The sequence below is a fragment of the Fukomys damarensis genome, unplaced genomic scaffold, assembly GCF_012274545.1.
Source record: "Fukomys damarensis isolate Sample0158 unplaced genomic scaffold, DMR_v1.0_HiC HiC_scaffold_27, whole genome shotgun sequence".
Taxonomy (NCBI): Eukaryota; Metazoa; Chordata; class Mammalia; order Rodentia; family Bathyergidae; genus Fukomys; species Fukomys damarensis.
Genome location: NW_022900939.1, coordinates 22,531,364 through 22,554,311, shown reverse-complemented (window position 1 = coordinate 22,554,311; position 22,948 = coordinate 22,531,364). Strand labels below are relative to the sequence as shown.

Here is a 22,948-nt window from a genome sequence, read left to right as displayed (position 1 = left end):
TATACATTTCAGTCCTTATTTCCACTTTTAATTTCTCACACCAGAGAAACAATGCAGTATTTAAACATGTATGTCTGATTTACTTTGCTTAGGAGCATGGTCTCAAGATCCATCCATTTAGTTGTAAGTGTCTGAAGCCCATCCTTCTTTATGGCAGAGTAGTACTCCATTGTATTTGTTTTTAAAAACCCACATCTTCTTTATCCACTTATCAGTTGATGGGCATTCGGACTGTTTCCAAGATTAGGTTGTTATAAACTGTGCTGCTATAAACATGGGTGTGCATATATTGCTGTAGTATGATGCTTTTAATTCTTCTGGGAAGATACCAAGAAGGGGAATATCTGAGTCAAAAGGAACCTCTCGTTTTAGTTTTTTGAGAAATTTCTACACTGATTTCCACACTAGTCTACACTTCCACCAACAGTGGAGAAGGGTTCCTTTTTCCCCACAGCTTCTCCAGCATTTGTTATTGGTTGATTTCTTGATAATAGCTATTCTTTCTGGAGTGAGCTGGAATCTCAGAGTTGTTTTAATTGGCATTTCTCTATTGACCAGTGATGTTGAACATTTTTTTCATATATTTATTTGCTGTTCCTAATTCTTCATGTGAGAAGTATCTATTAATTTCATATGTCCATATTTGGATTGGGTCTTTAAGTTTGGGGTGAGGTCTGATTTTCTTGAGTTCTTTATATTTTCTAGGCATAGTTCTTTATGTGAATAGATGATAAAAAAAATTTTCCCCTCTCTGTAAATTGGTTTCTCTTGCCGAACAAAAGCTTTTTAATAAGATGAGGTTCCAATTTTTTATTCTTTATAGTATTTCTTGTATGGTCTGGATTTTGTTCATGAAGTTTTTGCCTATTCCTATGTCTTCAAGCATTCTACCTATTCTTTCTTCAAGTAGATTTAGTGTTTCAGTTTTAATATTTAGATCTTTTGTTACAGAAGGAATCGGTAAGCAACACACAGAGAGACAGCAGGATGGAAGTGAAATTTAAAAAGTTTTTTTTTGTTTTTTGTTTTTGGGGTTTTTTTTTTTTTTTTTGAGACAGGATCTCACTCTGTAGTTTCAGGTACAACCAAATCTTTGTATAAATCAGGAGATCAAATGAACAAGAAACTTCTAATAATGGAAGAAATGTCACTGTAGCTGTGATCTGATCACAAAACGAATTTCATCCTGGGTAGCTTTCTAAGACTTTTCTCTGGGAACACTCATCTTTTGCAGTCTTGTCACACTCAATATTAAACTGCCATCTTTCAGTCTGTGAGATGCCTACTATAAGTTTCTGAACCAAATACTTGTACAGCCAATCTTTCAGTTGTTCCATGTTTGTTTGTTTGTTTGTTTGTTTGTTTTGGTACCGGGGATCAAACTCGGATCCTTGGGCTTGCTAGGCAGGTGGTAGAACCACTGAGCCAAATCCCTGGCCCTCAGTTGTTCCATGTTATTGAGGTATTTTATGAGATCAGTAGTTATGAGCAAGGTGAGTCAAGTAAAGGTTTCATTCAGGTGGATATATATCACATCAATATATAAAATGCTGTTGATGCCAAATGAGAAGAGCTCAGCAACTATCTTGGCACTCTTGCACAAGGTGATGTCCTGCTCCCTTGCAAGCTGCAGTGCCATGGCTGGGCCCACAGACTAAGGTGCATGGTTTCACCCTACAGACAGCAGTAGTGTCAGCTCACAAAGCCCTTCTCCGCCTAACATTTGAAAATAACCGGTCCCTTGCTATTTTTAAGAAATTATTTTTTTTCATGGTTGCTGAACTCAATCCTGTCTTCTAGACTCTCTTGATATTCTGTATTTACATTGGCTCATTGTGCTACATATACTTTTAATGGAATGTTTAGTCTCCTGGATATCTGTTTCAATCTGTTTCATGGATTCTATTTCTTTTCTATATTGTGCATTTATAGTTTCCATCATTGTTGTGAACTCTATATTTTTATCAGTATCTGCTCTAGGGCCACTACCATGGCTTTCAGTAGGGTCACCATCTCTGTAATTATCAGAAATTTTTTTTTTTTTTTTTTTTTTTTTTTTTTTTTGTACTTGGGATTGAACTCACAACCTTGCACTTGCAAGGCAGGCACAGTGCCACTGAGCTAAATCCCTGGCCCCTATCAGAAATTATTCCTGATTTGATTTTTTTTTTCCTAGAGCTTCATTCATCTGCTTTGTTATTTCTTTTGGTACCAGGGATTGAACTCAGGTCCTTGCGCTTGCAAAGCAGGCCACCAAACCACCAAGCTGAATCTCCGGCCCCAGCTTTGTTATTTCTGCTGTTACCACTTCAGAGTCCAGATGGGTGGCTTTGAATTGTTCTACCTCATTCCCCCCCTGGGTTTGCCTTTGGTTAGCTGGAAATCTGGGGTTGCATCTTGCTTAAATGCTTATCGATAGATAGATAGATAGATAGGTAGGTTTTTTTTATTTTTAATTTAATTCCTGGGTAGATGCTTGTAAATTGCTATGGCAGTAGCTTTGTTGGTAGTGTTTAGAACCCTTGGGAAATGACTGCTTCTCAGAGATTCCAGGTATAGTTGGTTTTGGGGTTTTGAGTCTGTTGCATGATCCTACCTCTTCAATTTATTGGGGACAAAAAGTTGCTGCTCATTTGGCCTAGTTTATTTGGTTCTTTGGCATTGGCCTATAGTATTTGTTATGACCTTTAGGCAATTTCAGTCTAGAAATCACAGCCTAGAAAATGACACACTGTGGTAACTTAATTTGCCACCTTTAACCATATGAACTATATTTGTGGTTATATAATAACACCAGAAAATTAGATACAAACCAGAAAATTAGATACAAACCAGAAAATTAGATACAGTAAGTATGCCCTCAATTTGGCAGTTTTACTCTCAGGGGAGAAAATTTAAAACAGGTTTGGGAGGCATAGAGAAATAGAAGAAGAGGAAGAGATTAGAAGCAAGGCTGTAGTACAAATGAAGATGATGCAAACTTTAAGAAACTGGTGAAGAAAACAGGATGGAAAGAGAGAAGATATAAAGACAAGGACCAGGGATTTAGCTCAGTGGTTCCACCACCTGCTTTAAAAGGACAAGGACCCAAGTTCGATCCCTGGTACCCTTGATCCCCCCCAAAAAAGAAAGACAAGAACAGAACAGAACAATAACAAAAAATGAGAAACTGAGCCAGGCATGGTGGCATATGCCTGTAATCCCAGCACTCAGGAGGCTGAGGCAGGAGGATTGCTGTCAGTTCAGGGCCAGCCTGGGCTACATAGTGAGTTCAAGGCCAGCCTGATCTACACAGTGAGACCCTGTTTTTAAAAAGCCAGTAACTGTTCACACTTACATAAAAACAAGAACAAAAAAATAAGGGGAGAAAAACAGAAAAGAAAAAGAAAAAATTTTAAAATATCTATTTCAGGACATAGAGGGGGCAGACAGAGCCCAGATTCATTGATTAATCCCAGCAAGCCAGCAATAGATTTATGGTGGGATAGTGGATAATCCCAACAAATCTGCATGTTTAGTTCCACTGAAGTTCAGGCTCATTTCTGGTTGTGAGGCTGAAACCCCATTTGTTCCGCCTGCAACACTCCATGTGCCTCCTGCTGACTTGAACTCAGCTCGCTACCAATTTGAACTCGACTCCTTGACCTCCTACCAACTTGAACTTGGTTCGCCCTCACCTTGATACAGGGAGCCAATAGATGGAGCCAGCCTGCAGCTACTCTGAATTCTGAATTCAGTTTGTCCCTTTCCAAGATGTCAACCGGCCAATCGTCATCTCCTGGGGGATGTCTGAAACCGAATAATTCATCAGCCACTGTAGTCTGCTTCATCCATTGCTCTATTCCACCAGTGCATTTCTCCAGTGTCCTCTGGGGTGTCAGTAATCACCATGTGTCTGCAGGTTCAAGCCACCCCTCCCACAGAGTGAATCAGTGCGCAGGGAGAAAAACCCCCTTACCACCTCCTTCAGTGTGTCTCTCTTCTCTCTCCCAGTGGGCTTCAATTCTCATGTTAGATCCTTGCTGGGTCCCAGGGACCCATTTCCCTCCTCATTTTCACATTGCTATATTCCAGTGTCTGGACACCAAATCTCAGAGATGCTGTTTCTCTGCTGTTCACCACTCCACCGTCTTCCTAGAAATCAGTTGTGGTATTCTTAAGTCCACAGAAGTTCAGTTGGCTTATCCTGGTCTCTGATCATGGAGTTCAGACCTGAGTCTTTTAGCTTAGAACAGTCTGGTCTCTTACAGGCCAGACTACTGCTTCTTGATGTCTCCCATGGTTATCACTGTGGTTTTTAACACTGGATGCCCTGAGATGAAGCCAACCTACAGCTGCCCTAAGTTCCACATTTATTTGGTCACTCCCTAAAATGGCATCTGACCAAGCACTGTCTCTGGTGACAGCAGTCACTTGGACTGAAGTCACCAGCTGTTGTAGCACGCAGCATCCACTACTACATTACACTGGTGCATTTATCCCTGGAGGCCTCTGAAGTTACACACTTTCACTGTATTGCTGTAGATTCTATCTTCCTTTCTCAGCCAGGAACTGGGGAGGGAGAAATTGCATATTACCCCTTCCTTTTTCTTCTTTGAGATCTGTCTTCCCTTTTTCTGTGGGTTCCAATTTTCCCTTCTGATTCTTCCTGGGTACTGGGGATCCACCGCCCTCCATCTTTTCTTCCCCAAGTGTCTGGATTTTAATTCTTGGAGAAATCACTTGTTACTGCTTACCACTCTGCCATCTTCCTGGAAGTCTCAATAATTTTTGAATACCACTCCTTGTACCCTTAGATCGCACAATATCAACAAGTACAATGGTCAAAAAAATGTGTAACAAAAACTTGATTCAAATTGATTAAAGTGGGCCAGGGATTTAGCTCAGTGGTGCCGCTGCCTGCCTCACAAGTGGAAGGTCCTGAGTTCAATCCCCAGTACCAAAAAAAGACCCTGTCTAATTTAAGTATTATGGATTCATATGCAATATTTTGTAGACGCCAGAACTATCATCGATGAGGTTACAGCAATGAATGATATTGACTACTAGGACAAGAAGTATTCCAATTACCATCACAAACAATCATTACCCACAATGGATAGGTGAGAAATTTTTCAGATATCTTATCTTCAGTCTGTGCCCATGTTTATAGTGTTAGTGATTAACAGTAATCAGAGGAGAATACATTTCCACACATGGCAGTAATATCTGCTGGGAGCAAAGCTCAGTACATCCATCCATAAACCAAGCTTATAGCAACATTCTCCATAATGACCATAACTAGCAGAGGCAATCAGGTTGATCTTACCTGTATTCTCTCTTCTCTGTGTTCTTCTACTTATAAGGAGAAAATCTAGAGAGACCCAACCAAAGGACTAAGAACTGGTTCCCATTGTGCAAAAAGGTTTTAACTTTTTAAGTACTTCATATATTTTTGTCTGATCTTAGCCTATTAAGGAATATATGGTCTCAAATATTATATTAAAAGCTCCTACCTTAAACAACCAAGAAACAGGCAAAGTGCATAAAACAGTAGTTTTCAAAGCACTAAACATAACACAGGGGTCAGTGACACAAGAGGTGGGAAACAAAGGTGGACCCTACTGTGACCCATAGTTTTCACATTGAGGTACAGCTGAGCAGGTAGTCCAAAAGACTTTGCTTTTTAGATGACAGAGTTCAGAGTTTGGGGAAACCAAGGTGTGCTGCAGTTTGTGAAAATGGTACTGGAAGGCCGGGAATTTAGCTCAGTGGCTCTGCCACCTTCCTTGCAAGCACAAGGTCCTGAGTTTGATCCCCAGGACCCCCCCAAAAAAAAAGTACTGGAGGAGAGTATCCTTGTTGTCATTTAGGATGCGAAGGATAGCCAGACAGCAGGAATGTAGTTTTGCCTAGGAGTAGAGGGCTGAAGTTCTCACAGGCAAACAGCAGCCAACTCTCTCCTACCTCAGTTTTTATTAGATACATGCATAATACTTCCATGAGAATAAACAGTTCCTTACAGATTATCTCTAGCAAAGAATTAGAAAATGTTTTTTATGAACACCTGGTTCTAGTTATTCATATACTCTTTCAAAACAGGCTGTTCCCAGAATGTTATCGAATGGTTCTCAAGACTCTTTGCAGCCTTGAACTTTTGAGTTGTGGCTCCTTGTGCAGAACCACAACGGCAGTTCCTATTCCCGTCCATGTCCCCATGTAACTTTCTCCTGTACATATTTTGAGTATTCAGCAGTACCCATGTATGAGGAAACCACCTAAAGTTGGGAAAAAATCACCTCAAAAGAATGAAGACAACCATACCCAGAGCTCACACAGGGCTGGGAATAATGCCTGCTTTTTCAGATGGGAAAACTGCATGATACATGGATACTAGATACAGTGCACTAAAAGATTGTCCAGAGGATAATTAGCCTTTGACTGAGCCAGGTTCCAGTCCTGCTCACAGAGATCAAGCTGTTTCCAAGTAATCTAACTGCAACCCAGAATAAAGTTCAAGTATATTTATTAAATACAAAAACAAACCAAAAAAGCACCATCCAGGGCTGGGGATATAACTTAGTGGCACTCTGCCTGCCTGGCAAGCACAAGGTCCTGAGTTTGATCCCTAGTACTGCCAAAAAAAAAAAAAAAAAATCCAACAAAGAGAAATTTATAGTTTAGAATCTAATAAAAACTGACCAGGCATACCCAAACAAGGAAAATGTGATCGCATAATGAGGATAATCAGTAAACCAACCTAGAAATGACACTGGTGTTAGAATTGCAACATGTTGTTATGACTATGTTATATAAGTTCAAAACTTAAGCATTTACCTGAAAGATGGGGGGCGTGAAGTTCCAGAGCTGAAGCCACTTTAGCTGTACTGGGTGCTTTACTTCACAGAGAGACCTAAACCTTTATTTCAAAAGATCTGAGTTGGTAGTAACCCACCATTTGGGTGGGAGTGGCTGATGTACTTTTCCATTAACTTTTTTTTGTACCCAGGATCGAACTCAGCACCTTGCACTTGTGAGACAGGCGGTGGCACCACTAAGCTAAATTCCATTAACGTTTTGTTTTGTTTTGTTTTGTTTTGTTTTTTGGAGACAGGGTCTCACTATGTAGTTGAGAATGATCTGGAACTCACTATGTAGCCCAGGCTGGTCTCAAAGTCACAGCGATCCTCTTGCCTCAGCCTCTCCAGTGCTGGGATTACAGGTGTGTGCCACCACACCTGGCTCCATTAACTTTTAATGTTGGTTTAGTTTCTGATGTTCTTGTCAGAAGGCAACAGGCTATCCTGGATGGCCTTGATCTCCGCAGATTCCAAGCACATACCTTGCCCAGGCATCTGCGTGTACAGGGCCCTCTTAGATAGTAGGTGGTGACCAGAGAATAGGAAGCAGACGCTGAGATCAGGTGCTTTTACATCTTTTGGCAGTGCTACGGTCTGGATCTAGTTATTTGAATGAGTGGTGAGGTAAGGGTGAGGATAAGATCACGGTAATCAGAGGATGGGATATAGTGGCTGGTATGTAAGAAAAAGCATATATTAGGCTGGGGATGTAGCTCTAGTAGAATGCCTGCATAGCATGTGTGAGGTCCTGGGTTTAATTTCTGATACTGCAAAAAAGATGAGAGAGAAAGAAAAGGAAGAGATGGAGGGAAGGAGAGAGGAGGGCAAGCATATATTGAGATCATGAAGAATTATAACTAGAACAGTGCTGGAGACAGGAACAGTGAGTCAAGAGCTAAAATGAAGAAGTGAGTGGGAGTGATTGCCACGTACAGATGATGGCACCCATAATGAATACAGGGTGATCTGAGCCAATAATATTAATTCATAGTGCGGATTTTAGGGAATTAGAAGGAAAATGTTCTAGAGCTGGTGATGAGGAATAAGGAAGATGGATGCCTATCCCACCTTCAAGCCCTGTGGTACATGAGTGAGTCCTGGGGAAAAAGCAGGTCCCATGAGAGGATAAGGAGGACCGCTTGCCAAGCAGCATCTCCAAGGGAGAGCCTGCCTCAGGGGGAGCGGGCTTTTCAACTGTGGCACTGTTGACAGTTGGGACCAAGTGTGGGCTGTCCTGTGTGCTATAGGACCTTTAGCAATTCCTTGGCCCCTATTTTGTACATACCAGAACACACCCTCTTTAGCTGTGACAACTAGAAGCGTCTTCAGAGATTGCTAAATGTTTCCTATGAAGCAAAAATCACTCCTGAAAACCACTATTATCTATAAGCCACACTTTAGATTCTCTTGGTATTTCTGAGAGCCATTCCCCAGAGGTTTCTTGATTCAAAAGACCCTAAACAAACTCCAGTGAAAACTTTGTTAAGATGTTTGTTTGAGCCAGGCATGGTGGCACACTCAAGACTGAGGCAGGAGGATCACCATGAGTTTGAGGCCACCTTGGGCTACAAAGTGAGTTCAAGGCCAGCCTAAACTACACAGCAAGACCCTTTCTCAAGAAAAAAAAAAATCTTGTTTGATTATGTACTACAAATGTGTAATAATAAATAAATATTCTTGTTTGTAATAGAAATTACTTCAAATGACATTAAGAGATGAAGCAGAATCACTTATTTTTAATCAGTATTTCTAATTATAAAAGTATTGTAAAATGTTATATTTAGGAGACTTTTCTTCCTGCATTAAACAAAAATCAGCATTATATGTAAACAAAAGATAGAAATGTATAAGAAAACTAAATGTAAAAAGTAAAATTGTGAAACTTCAAATTTAGCAGAGTATCTACTGGAATACAGCAGAAAAACTTCACAGTGTTGGAATAAACCAACTTTTTTTTTTTAGCTAGGACCCAGGAAGTATTACTCATAAAAGAAAAGATACAAATAATAAAATGCCTAATGGAAATTAAATACTTCATCAAAAGATACCACTAAGAAAATGAGTACGCAACAAAATATTTATAATACATGTATGTGACAAAAAGCATATAAAAAGAAAAATTTCTTACAACTCAAGAACAAGATAGCCAGGGATGATGGCACATGCCAATAGTCCTAGCCCTTTGAATGCTGAAGCAGGAGGATCGCTGCAAGTTCATGGCCAGCCTGAACTACATAGAAAGACCTTGTCTCAAAAAAATAAAATAAATGAATGAATGAAAGAAAAAGAATAAGACAAACCACCCAATATGGAGATTTACAGATGCCAAGCACACTTATGAAAGGGTGTTCATTATTAATTATCAAGGCAGGGGATATAGCTCAGTGATAGAGCACTTGCCTTGCATGCAGGATGCCCTGGGTTCAATCACCAGCACAAAAAAATTTTTACATGTGTATATAATTAGTTGTAGGGAGCGGCACATTGCAGATCCAATGATATTCTGTACATACCTATAAGATTCCGTGAGTCAGAACTCACTACACTGAATGTGGATGTGGGTGTAGAATGACTGGAGCTCTTACACTGCTTCTGGGGATGAAAAACAGCACCAACAATTTGGAAACTGGCCTGGCAGTTTCTCATAAAGTTAATCCTTCATCTAGCCTAAGACCTAGCAGTTTCACTCATAGGTGTTTACTCAGGATATGGCCATGCAGTCAGAACCCATTAGGGGGAAGGGGAAAGGAGCCCAAGGTGAGCCGGGTGGTGCTCATCCTCGCGCACTGACAATACCTGTGCTTCCCCAGGATCATCGGGAGAACTCTAATGTGAGAAATCCATTTTCATGTGAAAACCCTTCAGAACCCTACATAATAGCATAATATGTGTAAAAATCTTACCTGTGTCAGTAGCTTGATATATGGCAGGCGGTAGCTTCAAGTAAGTACAACCAAGACAAATACTTGGTCCCATAAGAATATTTGTAGGGTTAGAAGTTGGTTCTTTTGGTCTGATTTTTCATGGCACAGCTTTGATAAATGTTTTCCTTCATTTTAGGGGTCAAAAAGAATTCTTCGTTCCAATGAGATAATCCTCCCAGCTAGTGGCCTGGTAGAAACAGAGCTCCAATTAACTTTTTCCCTTCAGGTGAGAACCTTCTAAGTCTTAGAACTCTTTCTTTTTCTTTTTCTTTTTTTTTTTTTTTTTTTTTTGTTTTCATTTTTGTGTTTTGTTCGGGGGATCAAACTCTGGACCTTGTGCTTGCAAGACAGGTGCTAAGACACTGAGCTAAACATGTCACTCCCAGTCTAGTACCCAAACAATCCTCAAACCTGGACACTATTTTCTCCAAGAGCAGTCAGACCCAATTATAGCTTAGAGGTTTGTGGCTAGTCTAAAGGGCCAGAACAGTGCCTTAGCCAGCCACAGTTGGGTCCTGAGACCAGATAGACTGCTGAGACGTGTGGTGTGGCTCAGTCTTCCTTTCCCTTACCTTAGAAGATACTGTAGCCACCTATTGTGCCCTCACCCTACCATGCTCAGCCCATGCCCTCTCCTTAGTGATCTGCAGAACCTACCCCAGCAGACCCACCACCACCAGTCTCCTTGCCCCACATGGTAATATTCATCTTTCTTCTCATCCCTCCTACCATGTCTCTAGTTGTCATCTCCATAGCCCACATAGAGACACACAGAAAAAATACCTGACAAGATAGCAAAGAAAGAGACAGTTTGTGGACCCCAATACTGTCAGAGAAGCAGGCACTGAGCAGAACTAGCCCTCTGTTACTTCTTTCTCACCTTCACCACCCCTGTTATTTCAAACAAAAGAAACTGAAACACAGATGTGAATCTTCTAAGAGGACCAAAACCCTCAAGGCCCCAGTTGCTGAGTAATTGTTGGAATCTGCTTATGCTCCTTAGTACCCTCATTTCCTTAAGCGAGATGCCAACAAGCTGCAGATCATGTTGCAAAGGAGGAAGCGATACAAGAACCGGACCATCTTAGGTTACAAGACCTTGGCTGTGGGACTTATCAACATGGCAGAGGTGAGCAGAACACAGTCTCAAACTGCTGGCCTGTAAAGGAAAGCCAAGAGTGGCACTGGGCCTACTGTTCTCGCCCAGAAAATGATTTACTCAGCCTTGTTTTTTTTTTTTTTTTTTTTTTTTTTTTTTTTTTTTGGTGGTGGTTGTGGGGCAGGATGGGAGACTACTGGGGTTTGAATCCAGGAGTGCTTTACCATTGAACTACATCCCAGCCCTTTTTAAATTTTGAATCAGGGCTCCCTAAGTTCCCCAGGCTGGCCTCAAACTGTGATCCTTCTGCCTCAGCCTCCCACTCTGGGATTACAGGTGCTCAATGACCTTTTGGGGCCCAGGATCTAATCTAGGTATTCAGGTCACATTTATTGTCATGTCTCTAGTCTTCTTTAGTCTGCAGCAGTGCCCAGGTTTTCCTTGTCTTTCAAGACCTTGATGTTTTTAGAGTACAGTCTAGTTACTTTATTGAATGTTCCTTAGTATGGGTTTATCTGCTTTTGTCTCAAGATTAGGTTCAGTTTGTATGTTTTTGGCAGAATTACCTCCAAAGTAGTACTGTTCTTCCCACTGTAGCCTGGGTACATGTTATGTCAATTTGTGCCTTTACTGGCAGTTATAACTTTCATCATTTGGTTAAGATTAAGACAGTGTCAGCTATTCCTTTGTTCTGGAGTAGCCCGGCCATATTCCCTTCCCAATAAAGCCTGTTATCTGAAGAAAAAAAAAAAAAAAAAAAAAGACAATATCTGACAGAATTTCCTACTATAAACTTAAGGGTATTTTGTACTTATTTATAAAAAATACTTTGTGCGGAGAATTTTGAGACTAATAACTATATTTTTCACCAACTAGTTATAGCATCTATCATACCTGATTTTGCTATTACTTTGTTGCTTGCCAAACCATGATCTTTTATTCTTTTTTTAACAGTATTGGAGATTGTACCCAGGGCTTAACATCCCCAGCTTCCTTTTCTTTCTTTTTTTTTTTCCTTTGATACTGGGGATTGAACTCGAGACCTTGCACTTGCAAGGCAGGTGGCAGAACCACTGAACTAAATCCCCGGCCCACTTTCTTTCTTTTTAAATTTTGGAACAGAGTCATACTAAGTTGTCCAGGCTGGCCTCAAATTTGTGATCCTTCTGCCTCAGCTTCCCAAGTAGCTGAGGTTAAAAGTGTGCACTATTATCCCAGGGTCCTGATCCTGCTGTCCCAGCTGTGGCACTCACTGGTGTGACCTGGCATTACCAGCCATTGCTGATCCTGGGAGCCACCACATCCTTTCTTCCCACCTGGCTGGAGACCCAGGGCCAAGTCTGGTCACAGCACCACTCACCCTTTGCCTTTCTTTGCCTCTTGCCAGTGAGAGCTCCAATGGCCAGCCTCACTCTGGGCCTAGAGACAGATGTGGGAGGATAAATAAAAGGGTCTAGAAGCGAGATAAAAGGGGAAAGGAAAGCTACCATCACTAAGGCCTGAACATAAAATGAAATTACTTTCAGATTTAAAAGACTATTAAGAACACAAGATAGGGACGCCTGGTTCTGGAAGTAAAAACACCTGTGAAAGATGGATTTTCTGCAGAAGATGCAGCTTTGAGTAACATTGCCAGAGAGGCAGAGGCAAGACTGGCAGCAAAATATGCTGCTTGGACAGAAGCAAGAGATATATTCATGGAGCAACAACAAAAAGAGTTGGATGAAAAATGTGACAAACAATATGCTGAAAGTTATGCAAGGCCTTCGTCTCGAAATTCTGCTTCAGCAACAACTCCTCTGAGTAGAAATTCATCCAGATGAGGAAGTGGGGACACCAGCAGTTTAATAGATTCAGATACCTCAGTAAGTGAATTGCAGGAGTCTTTGTCTGAAGTGGAAGAAAAGTACAAGAAAGCCATGGTTTCTAATGCACAGTTAGACAATGAGAACAACTTGATATACCCGGTAGATGCCTTCAAGGATGTAATTGAAGAGCAAGTGGAACAGTTGGCATAATTTTATAGAGAAAATGAAGAAAAATCAAGTGAGTTGGAAAGGCAGAAACGTGTATCATGCTGCAGCATAAGATGATGAATTTAAAGAAGGCTTTCAGTGAAGAGATGAGCTTATTGAGAAACATGGCTTAGTTATAATCCCTGATGGCATTTCCAATGGTGATGTCAGTCATGAACCAGCGGTTGGAGCCATTACTGTTGTGTCTCGGGAAGCTGCTGAGGTCTTGGAGTCGGCAGGAGAAGGGCCACTAGATGTAAGGCTACAAAAACTTGCTGGGAAAAATGAAGAGCTATTATGACAGATTAGAAAAACTGAAGCTACAATTAGAAGAACAGCAAAAGTGCTCCAGGAATGATGGCGTAGCAGGTGACCTGGCAGGACTGCAGAATGGCTCAAACTTGCAGATCATCAAGATGCAAAGAGATGCCAACAGGCAAATAAGTGAATACAAATCTAAGCTTTCAAAAGCAGAACAGGATATAACTACCTTGGAGCAAAGTATTAGCCAGCTTGAGGGACAGGTGCTGAAATATAAAACTGCTGCTGAGAATGCTGAGAAAGTTGAAGATGAACTAAAGCAGAAAAGAGGAAGCTACAACAAGAGTTAAGAATAGCACTGGACAAGACTGAAGAGATGGAAATGAGCAGTAGCCACCTAGCCAAGCGCCTCAGTGAAGGAGGATAGGACAGCACTTCTGGCCCAGCAGTAGGGAGGTCGCTCTTTGGCCTGTGTGCAGCTCCATAGGGCCTGGCTCAGTGGGACTGACTCCTTTTGTATATTTTCACAAACCCCTTTTAGTACTGTTTGTACCCTTTTAGTACAGTTTTGTCATTAAAACAGACATCTAGCCGGGGATTTAGCTCAGCGGTTCAGTGGCCTGCCTTGCAAGCGCAAGGACCTGAGTTCAATCCCCAGTACCAAAAAACAAAACAAAACAAAAAAAAAAAACAGACATCTTTGTATTTTATGATTTATGAGATTGAAGCAGGCTTGAATCTTCATGAGTGAACACTTTGTATTTTGTTTGTAGTTTTATGGTCCGTGCTGTTTTTATTTTTAATTTCCATAATTTTAGAATCAAGTTTACTCAGCATTTTCCCCCCAGCTGCCTCAGTGACTGGGCACTCAGAGACCTTGGCTGGGGTCTGGAGGACAGTAATTCTGAGTGTTCACTAAGACACTTGCTGGAGACCTCAGAAAACACAAGTGCCTTCTGCACAGTGCAGTGCAGACTTCAGTGACCTCCAGTGGGCAAAAGACATTTACCCTTCCTATTAGCATTTATATTTTAATGAAGAAAACAACTTCCCAGGTGGAGAATCTGTATTTCACTCAAATTTATGTTTGGAAAGAAAAAAACGTTTTTGTAAAATATTTAAATTTATAAAAGAAAATGTTAGGAGAATACATGGGCAGTGTATGTAAAACTTGCTTTACTGCATGAGGCAGGAAAGTCCAAGACTTTTACTCTGAAAGCAAGAGTCGGATCCTTAGTCTTCCACTGTGCTGTACCTTATAAAGTATTTTCATCTGCTTTTTATTTGTGAAATGAAACCTCAGACATCATAGAACCCTAAGGTAGAGGGAGGGCCAGGGCATGCAGGTAGGAAACCTGCCTTGAAGATTCTATTAAACACACTTTTGCCAACCATTAAAAAAAAAGAGTGTACACCACGGCACACAGCCAAACTCTGAATTTCTACTCCTACCACTCTTCCTATATTTTTCAGTTGGCTTTCTGTTATAAGATAGAACATTCTTTTCTTTGCCCATTGAGTCACTTGTTTGTATTAGTTATGGCCCTGTGGATTTCTCTTTTATTTCATGGGGCTTAATGCACTGTCATTTTTTATTTTGATACTCCAGTTTTCTCAGATTGGCCAGTGGGATCCACTCTAAGCTGTCTTCTTTGTCCTTCATGATATGGCCCTTTAGTCTTTAAATCCTTTCTTATTTTCTAGCTCCAAATACTCAACTCATCATGTACCTTCTGTAATCCATCCCTGGAATGGACTGATTCTCTAAACAGTCCATTTTTTTGTTTTGGTTTTCATTTTTGTTTTATTTTTTGTTTATTGTTTTTGGTACCAGACCTTGTGCTTGGCAGGGGCAGCACTGTTGAGCTACATCCCCAGCCCTGTTTTTGTTTTTACTAGAAAATAGTATTTAAAAACCAAGATTTGGGTTCTAGGAGTACTTGTGCAACTGAGTGCTCATTGCTTCTGCATCTCAGCAGAGAAAGGTAGGAAAGATATGTATATAATTGCACCTTCATTCATATACACAGATTACATCTATTTCCATATCAATATTTGTATCTAGCCGGGCGTGGGTGCATGCCTGTAATCCCAGCACTGGGAAGGCTGAGGCAGGAGAATGCTGTGAGTTTGAGACCAGCCTGGGCTACACAGTGAGTTCCAGGCCAGTCTCAACTACATAGTGAGACCCTGTCTCAAAAACCAAAACAAAAAACAAAAAATCTGTATCTGACCACGAACACACATTGGTAACTTCCACTCCAGCCCAACACCATAGGGCTTATTCTAGTGTTACCCCTTTCCCTGTTTCTCATTCCCTTCATTGACAATAAGTAAGCAGCCTCCCATTTTTCTCAGTGCGCTGCTGTCTTGAAAGACTGAGGACCCTTTCTCCTCCGTGCTAGGCACATCCTGTCAGCCCTGACAAAGGTGAAGAAGGGGCCACAAGTCAGTTTTAAAAGTCATTTCTAGCCAGACATGGTGCACACAGCTAAAACCGCAGCTACTGAGGCTGAGATAGAAGTATTACACATTTGAGCCCAGCCTGGGCCACTTAATGAGACCCTAGCTCAGAATGTAAACAAAAAGGCTGGGAATGTAGCTCAGTGGCTCCTTGGCTTCAGTCCACAGAATTACACACACACACACACACACACACACACACACACACACACACACACACACCCCAAGTTTTATAGTTATATATCTATGTGTAATTTGTTAAATAGGAAAAATTTTGTGGTCCAACACTGAGGGACTAGAAGACCATTTCCCCATCTGTGTTAAGCCCCACCTTTTCCCCATGTTCTATAGCCCTTTTTCCTTATTGAACTGGTTTGGAACTGAGAAGGAAAATGTATTAGCAGAATTTCATTGCCATAGGCTTGCATGTTTCTGATTTATAGAAATGACAGCCCCGTTGCTGGCTGTGGCAAGCTGTTTCCACTGCATTCTTTGCTGACAGGTGATGCAACACCCTAATGAGGGCGCTCTGGTGCTTGGCCTGCACAGCAATGTGAAAGATGTGTCCGTGCCAGTGGCGGAAATAAAGATCTACTCCCTGTCCAGCCAGCCCATTGACCATGAAGGAATCAAGTCCAAGCTGTCTGGTAAGATGTGTACAGTGTATGGAGACCATAAAGAAGATGAGGGAGCCGGTGCCCTGATCTCCACCTTGGGAGAGCTGAGTGAGACACATCTGAAATGTTCCCAGGCAAGAGAAGCTTGGAGGTCCCTGAAAATGAAGCATATCCACGGCCCTCCCCTCCAGTCCAGTTGTATTGATTCCCATTCATCAAAGTCGCCTAGGCCAGATCTCCCCAGGACGAGGCTATCTTACTAGGGTGTCTGTTCCAGATCGCTCTCCTGATATCGACAACTATTCTGAGGAAGAGGAGGAGAGCTTTTCATCAGAGCAAGAAGGCAGCGATGATCCATTGCACGGGCAGGTACTTCCTGCAGCTCTTCTGTGGAATATAAAAGCTCCTGAAATTTCTAAGCCTCGTTTTTTGGGGGTTTTTTTGTTTGTTTGTTTGTTTGTTTTTTTGGCTTTTGGTTTTTTTGGTACCCTGGATCGAACGCAGGCCCTTGTGCTTGTGAGCCACGGAGCTAAATCCCCAGCCCATGCCTCATTCTTTTTTGTTTGTTTGTTTGTTTGTTTGTTTTGGTTTTTTTGTGGAGAGGGTTGGTTTTTTTGAGACAGGGTCTCACTATATAGTTCAGGTTGGCCTTGAACTCATTGTGTAGCCCAGACTGGCCTCAAACTTGCAATGATCCTCCTGCCTCAGCCTTCCACGTGCTGGGATTACAGGCATACACTACCATACCTGACTCCAAGCCTCATTCTATTTCATTCCCACTTAGGACCTGTTCTATGAAGATGAAGATCTACGGAAAGTAAAGAAGACCCGGAGGAAACTCACCTCAACCTCAGCTATCACAAGGGTGAGCTGCATAGGTCCAGGATGTGACACAACTGAGACTCTCAGTCTAGGATAGGAGGGGAGTGGTCCATTTAGGCCTAGTGGAGCCGGGGATATACTAGGTGATAGAATGCTTAGGCCATGTATGAGGCCCTAGGTTTGATCCCTAGCACTACAAAAAATTAAAAAGAATAGAGTAATAGGTAGAGAGGGTATTACAGCTTTGGGTTGTACACATTAGAAGAAAGACTGAGGACCCTTGTTCCAGAATTTGAAACAAATAAAACACTTTCTCAGGGAACAGAACACCTCAGACACCTTGTCCCTCCCCCTTTCCAGGTGATTGCTTCAAATGAAGTGCCATCCATTATGGAAAGAAAGCCAGCTCTTGCTAGTATTGGTGTTTTTACTCATTTGTGGAACTTCCCCAGAAATAATAGGCTAGTACTTGGGGTTTGTATAAACTCTGGGTTTGGTAAGATTTAATGCATTAGATGTTGCTCCTGCCATAATGGATTCATAATCCTGGAGCCTTTGGATTACTGTTCCTCAAGATTGGTTGGTGAAAAGAGCCCTGGACAAGAAGCTAAAACCTGAACTCTTTGGTGTCTTCTTGCTGACCCTGTGTGAATGGCAGGAGGGGTCAGAAGTGCCAGGAGCTTTTAGGAGATATGTGTCCAGTTTCCATTTCTCTTTTGAGGGAGGCTGACACCCTGAGAGCAAAGTTCCTGCCCTTTTCGGGGGTAAAACATAGGCTAGCCCTTCTACAGATTTATCTAAACCTGGTGTCCTACCACAGAACATTGTTACCTCTGCGGTCAGCCTTGGATCACGGGGCTTCTGTATAAACCTTGAACTCACGATGACTTTGATTGCCCTTCATGTCAGTTACCAGAGAGCACAAGACCTGCTCATTTGTCCCAGGTAGCTGAGCCTTCTGGATCGCACTTCTCCTGAAACCAACCTCTCCCTCCATGGCACTCTGAGAAGGGATAATGGCTAGGCTCCTTCAGCTGAGCTTTTGTCTTTCTTCTCTGTAGTCGCAGGAGGCCCTGATTTCTCCCCAAAAGGGTGCTGCTGGGCTAGGTCACCCCTTCCTGTGGTCCCTCCATAGTATCACCCAGTGTACAATGAGACATCAGTGTCCCATCAGTATCTACTCCAGAGGTAGTTCTGGAAGCTGCTAGGCCTTTCTAGTCTGTTTCTGGACACATTATGATTGTCCTTTGCTTTCTCCTTCTCTCTATATGCATTGTTCTCTCCATACCAAGAGCTTGGTGTTCTAAACACTCGTCTACTTGGTGTGCTGTCTTATGCTTCTCTTTCACTATAAATTGAAGTGGCTTTTGTTTTTTGTTTTTCTGTTGCACATGCCCTTCCCACCCTCTCTTAAAGAGGCCTGTCAGTCTTACTTGCAAGTCAATTGTTTCTGTTTCCAGATGTGAGCCTGGCATTCAAGCAGAACTACTTATGGCCACAAGTTAAGTTTTAGGCCCAAAGCAGGATACTGCTGGTCCGTGCCATCCAGAAGTTCAAATGTCTTAATGACACAGACTGATCTCAGTCAACAGCTACAAAACAATAGGAAGGGTGCTATGAGGTGAGCTTCACATAAGGGACAGTGATGATACTAAAGGTAAAGAGACTACCTCCAGCAGAGTCTTGGATGAGATGCTGAGGAATAAGTTATAAAAATAAGCCAGGATTCAGGCATGGGGGCACACACCTGTGATCCCAGCACTTAGAAGACTAAGGCAGGAGGATCACTGTGAGTTTGAGGCCAGCCTGAACTACATAGTGAGTTCAAGGTCAGCCTGAACCACAAAGCAAGACCAACCCTGTCTAAAACAAAAAAAAAAAAAAAAAAAAAAAATAGAACTTCACCAAGTGGGTTTGGAAGAAATTTTTATTGGAAGGCAGGCAGGACAGGCCCTAGGACTTATAGGCCTGACATCCAGGAGAGGGACAACTGAGACATTTGGAGTAATGTGATCAGATTTGCCTCTGGAAAGACCAGAAGGGGACTCTCAGAAAACAAGACTGAACACTGGCCAGTGGCAGGAAGTACATTGCCATGGTCCCAGAAAGATATGAGGAGAAAGAAGGCATAGCATTAAGATATGAGACAGTTAGGACACTAATGGAGTGAGACAAGAGGGTGGAAGTTAGCCAGCATGGGCTGGAGGCCAAGGAGGGGAAGCTCCAGGTTTGGAGGGGTGACAGATGGGTGAGGGGTGTTGCTAACTGGGATCACAGTGAGGCAAGAGGAGGGCAAATGCAGTTTTGAGGAGTTGTGTATGTACAGGGTACTCACCAGTTAGCCCCCAGATCTGAAGAGCAAGAGCAAGGGATGGGCTGGAGGTGCACATCTGGAAGTTATCAGGGTATGGGTAAGGACCTGGGGACAGGTCAGACCTCCTCCTCCTCCTCCTCTTCCTCCCCACTGTGCACAGTCTCTGGGAGCTGCACTGGAATTCACCATGCTTACACCTGTCTTCCCAAAGAGGTATTCAGTGTGAGGCCAGAAACTGTATCCCCCACTCTGTGTCCTTATGAGTTCGAGGCAGTGTCTACTGAATTGACCATAAGTGTGTGTTTGAGAACTAGTGTGCACTTTGTCCCCACAGCAACCTAACATCAAACAGAAGTTTGTGGCCCTCCTGAAGCGATTCAAAGTTTCTGATGAGGTATGATCCCTTAGTTCCAAGGTTAATGGTAAGTAGAATCTTTGAAGTTTCATGCCTTGTTCCTGTTCAGCCACTGGAAGGCAGGATTCGGGGGTCATGATTCCTCCCCCGCTGGCATGCCTAGCAGAGCCCCAGGAGAGGGCAACTAAGGAAGAGCTCTACTTGAAGAAAGAGGAGGGACTCCACGTGAAGTGCTTGAAGTTTCACGGTATTTAGAGCTAGGTAGCCAGTTATACCCAACTATTGGTTGGTGCTCAAGCCTCTGGCATGGGATGTCAGTGACAAATCTGGCTGTCATTGTTCAATTTTCCCTCATATCACTTTGGGAGCCTCAGTAAACAGCTGGAGTAGATGTCCTTAGTGATCAGCCCTTGAGTTGCCAGCAGTTGGCATTGATAGAAAAGTCATCTCTTCCTGCGTTTTGGAGGTCTCAGTACCGTTTTCACAGACTTCTCAAGGACTGAAAGATAGAGATGAAGAATATTGAAAGAGACGGTCCTTGCACTTTTGTGGGCTACAGAGGAAAGAAGAACAGGCCACACAAGCCTGGCTTCTGTGTGCTCTTGGGCCTATTCTTGGGAGAGGCACATAGAATCCCAGGTCCCTGCTCTCAGGATTAGAGCACAGAAAGGACATCAGTCTGTCCACCAGATGCAGTGCTGAGCCATGTCCCATTAGAGGCAGCATTAGGGAGGCCGCTGACATATAGTGCAGGAGAAAGGACTTGCTCAACTATCATCATTGTTAATAGGCAGAACCCCAAATTTAAAGATCATTTTTCTTTTTTCTTATCGGTACAGGGTATTGAACTCAGGACCTTGTGCTTTGCAAGGCAGGTGTAGTGCCATTGAGTTAAATCCCCAGCACTTCAAAGCTCATTTTTCTATCTATAGGTGGGCTTCGGGTTAGAGCATGTGTCCCGCGAACAGATTCGGGAGGTGGAAGAAGACCTGGATGAACTGTATGACAGTCTGGAGATGTACAACCCCAGTGACAGCGGCCCTGAAATGGAGGAGACAGAGAGCATCCTGAGTACCCCAAAACCCAAGCTCAAGTGAGACCCGGGGCACGTCTGTAGGCTGCCCTGAGAAACCTTTCCTCCCTAGGCTATTGTGCCCCCCTGTCCACTCCTTAACTGCCCCCGTCCTAGGATACCATGGTCCTTAATGCTCTCTGAACCTCCAGCTCTCTGGGCAGCAATTACTAATTTTGCTTCTGACAAAATCCCAATAGGACCTGCCACAAGTGTCTGTCTCAGCCTGCTTCCTCACCCCACAGTATCCTTCCTCACCAAGTGCTAGAAGCCCAGGGTATTGATCTGCCTTGAGCAACAGCTTCTCTCAGCGCTTGAGAAGAGCTGTTATGAGCCACAGTGGCCACTGACCCAAGCTGTGCTTCTTTGCTGCAGGCCTTTCTTTGAGGGGATGTCGCAGTCCAGCTCACAGACGGAGATTGGCAGCCTCAACAGCAAGGGCAGCCTTGGAAAGGACACCACCAGCCCTGTGAGCAGACCAATGGCTATAAAGGGTGGTGACAGGGACCTGGCATGTTGACTTCACACTCTGGGCCCTCTGCTCTGAGCATGGCTCTTTTTGGGATCTCAGAAGAGTAGCCTCAATTTTCCTCCTCTTAGACTGGCTGAGAGTTTAGTGCCCCAAGGGCACTGCTGTGCTGGCTAGGTGTTCTATTTTGTCTGTTCCCACCATGGCATGGAGCTTCCTTCCCGCCTCAGAACCTCTCACTTCATGTCCATGAAGCTGAATCTGGTTTTCACCCAAGAGAAGTGATTCTGTCTGCCAAATGCCCCTGCTGGGAAAGAAGCAGGTATAAAGGGCTAGAGGCCCCCACGAGGTCTGTCCAGAGAAAGTAAATCAGCTCGGCTAGGGAGGACTCAGAGAGAATGGGTCCTAGGAGATAGTAGAATTTAGTGGGCAATTTCCCATTTTTTTTTGTGAACAAGAAGAAAAAGCTGTCTGCTGTGGCTCCCTGGAGCTCAGGATGATGCCAAGTCCACTAGGCCTGGATAGTCTGTTTTTCCCTTACTTCACAACTTAGGGCAGATAGATGTTATGCACTATTTCAGAACAGAGTTTAGGGGTTGCTGGGAAGAGCTCTGTCTTCTTAGATGAGAGAAACCAAATCCTTTTAAGACCTCTAGTTCCTGCTGCTTTGGTAGCTGACGAGTATGGTCATTTGTTCACCAGAGGAAACACACAGCTAACCCTGCCAGTAGGTTTTAACTGTGAAGACATAATCTGAAGCTGCAAGGCATTCCCATCTGCTGTACAGCAGTGGTCAGTGCCTGGGCTGGGGCCTCTCCTGTGCCTGCAGACTACCGCTGCTGTTTCCTGGGGCATCTGTGGCTGCTATTCTGCCTGCTGCCACCAGGTGGAGTTGTCTGTCAGTTTAGCCTTCCTAGTTAAAGCACTGCTGGCTGGGTCTGTTCTACCAAAAAGGGCTTCAGGGTGTTAACTGCGGAAGTGTAGGAAGGAGAACCACAGCCCACATGGAGAATTACCCCCTCCCCAAAAAACCCTCAGACCTACCATCTGCAAATTAACATTCCCTGCACCTTCTCAGTCTGGTTCATGGGGTTCTGGAGCTGCGCCTCAGTGTGCTGCTGGAGTTTAGGATGTAGGTGGGAGCTGCCTTTCTTCACAGGGGGCTGCCAAATGGCCTGTTAAATGTCAGTGCCCATGTGGGACAGACCACTGGCTTCAAGAGAAGATTCACCTTAAGATTTGTCTTTTTTTCTTTTTTGGGGAGAGGGGAAGCTGGTGAGACAGGGTCTCACTATGTAGTTCAAGCTGACCTTGAACTAACAGTGATCCTCCTTCCTCAGCCTCCCAACTGCTGGGATTACAGGTGTGCACCACCACCCCCAGCTAAGATTCATTTTAAGGGATAACTCTTCTAGAAAGAAGGCTAGCATCTAGCTAAGGGAAGACCGCTACTCAGGATTCTAAGAATGCTAAACAAGTATGCTACTGGGAGGAAGTGTAAGTGGGATGGGCATTTAGGCAATGCCCAGCAAGCTCTAAGCATAGCAACTGTGAATGTCTGAACTATTTCATACTAACAAAAGTGGTTCCAGGCTGATAGAATTTGGAGTTAGGTTCTGCTTTAGCCTTAGTTATATAGTTTATAACATTAAGAGGGGGAAAAAAAATCACCTTGACTTTTTTTTTTTTTTTTTTTTT

The 22,948-nt window shown here is 43.1% G+C and overlaps 1 protein-coding gene and 1 pseudogene across 1 annotated transcript in view; both read left to right on the top strand.

The window, feature by feature from the left end:
- Window positions 1-22,948, top strand: part of Pacs1 (phosphofurin acidic cluster sorting protein 1) — a 62,177-nt gene that overhangs the window by 19,190 nt on the left and 20,039 nt on the right. The window contains exons 2-9 of the mRNA XM_033756858.1: window positions 9,900-9,989; window positions 10,767-10,892; window positions 16,104-16,248; window positions 16,496-16,587; window positions 17,003-17,083; window positions 19,689-19,748; window positions 20,642-20,802; window positions 21,157-21,250. Of these exons, the coding sequence (XP_033612749.1) occupies window positions 9,900-9,989; window positions 10,767-10,892; window positions 16,104-16,248; window positions 16,496-16,587; window positions 17,003-17,083; window positions 19,689-19,748; window positions 20,642-20,802; window positions 21,157-21,250 (849 nt within the window). The remainder of the gene's footprint in view (window positions 1-9,899; window positions 9,990-10,766; window positions 10,893-16,103; window positions 16,249-16,495; window positions 16,588-17,002; window positions 17,084-19,688; window positions 19,749-20,641; window positions 20,803-21,156; window positions 21,251-22,948) is intronic.
- LOC104870455 lies at window positions 11,048-13,590 on the top strand (annotated as a pseudogene).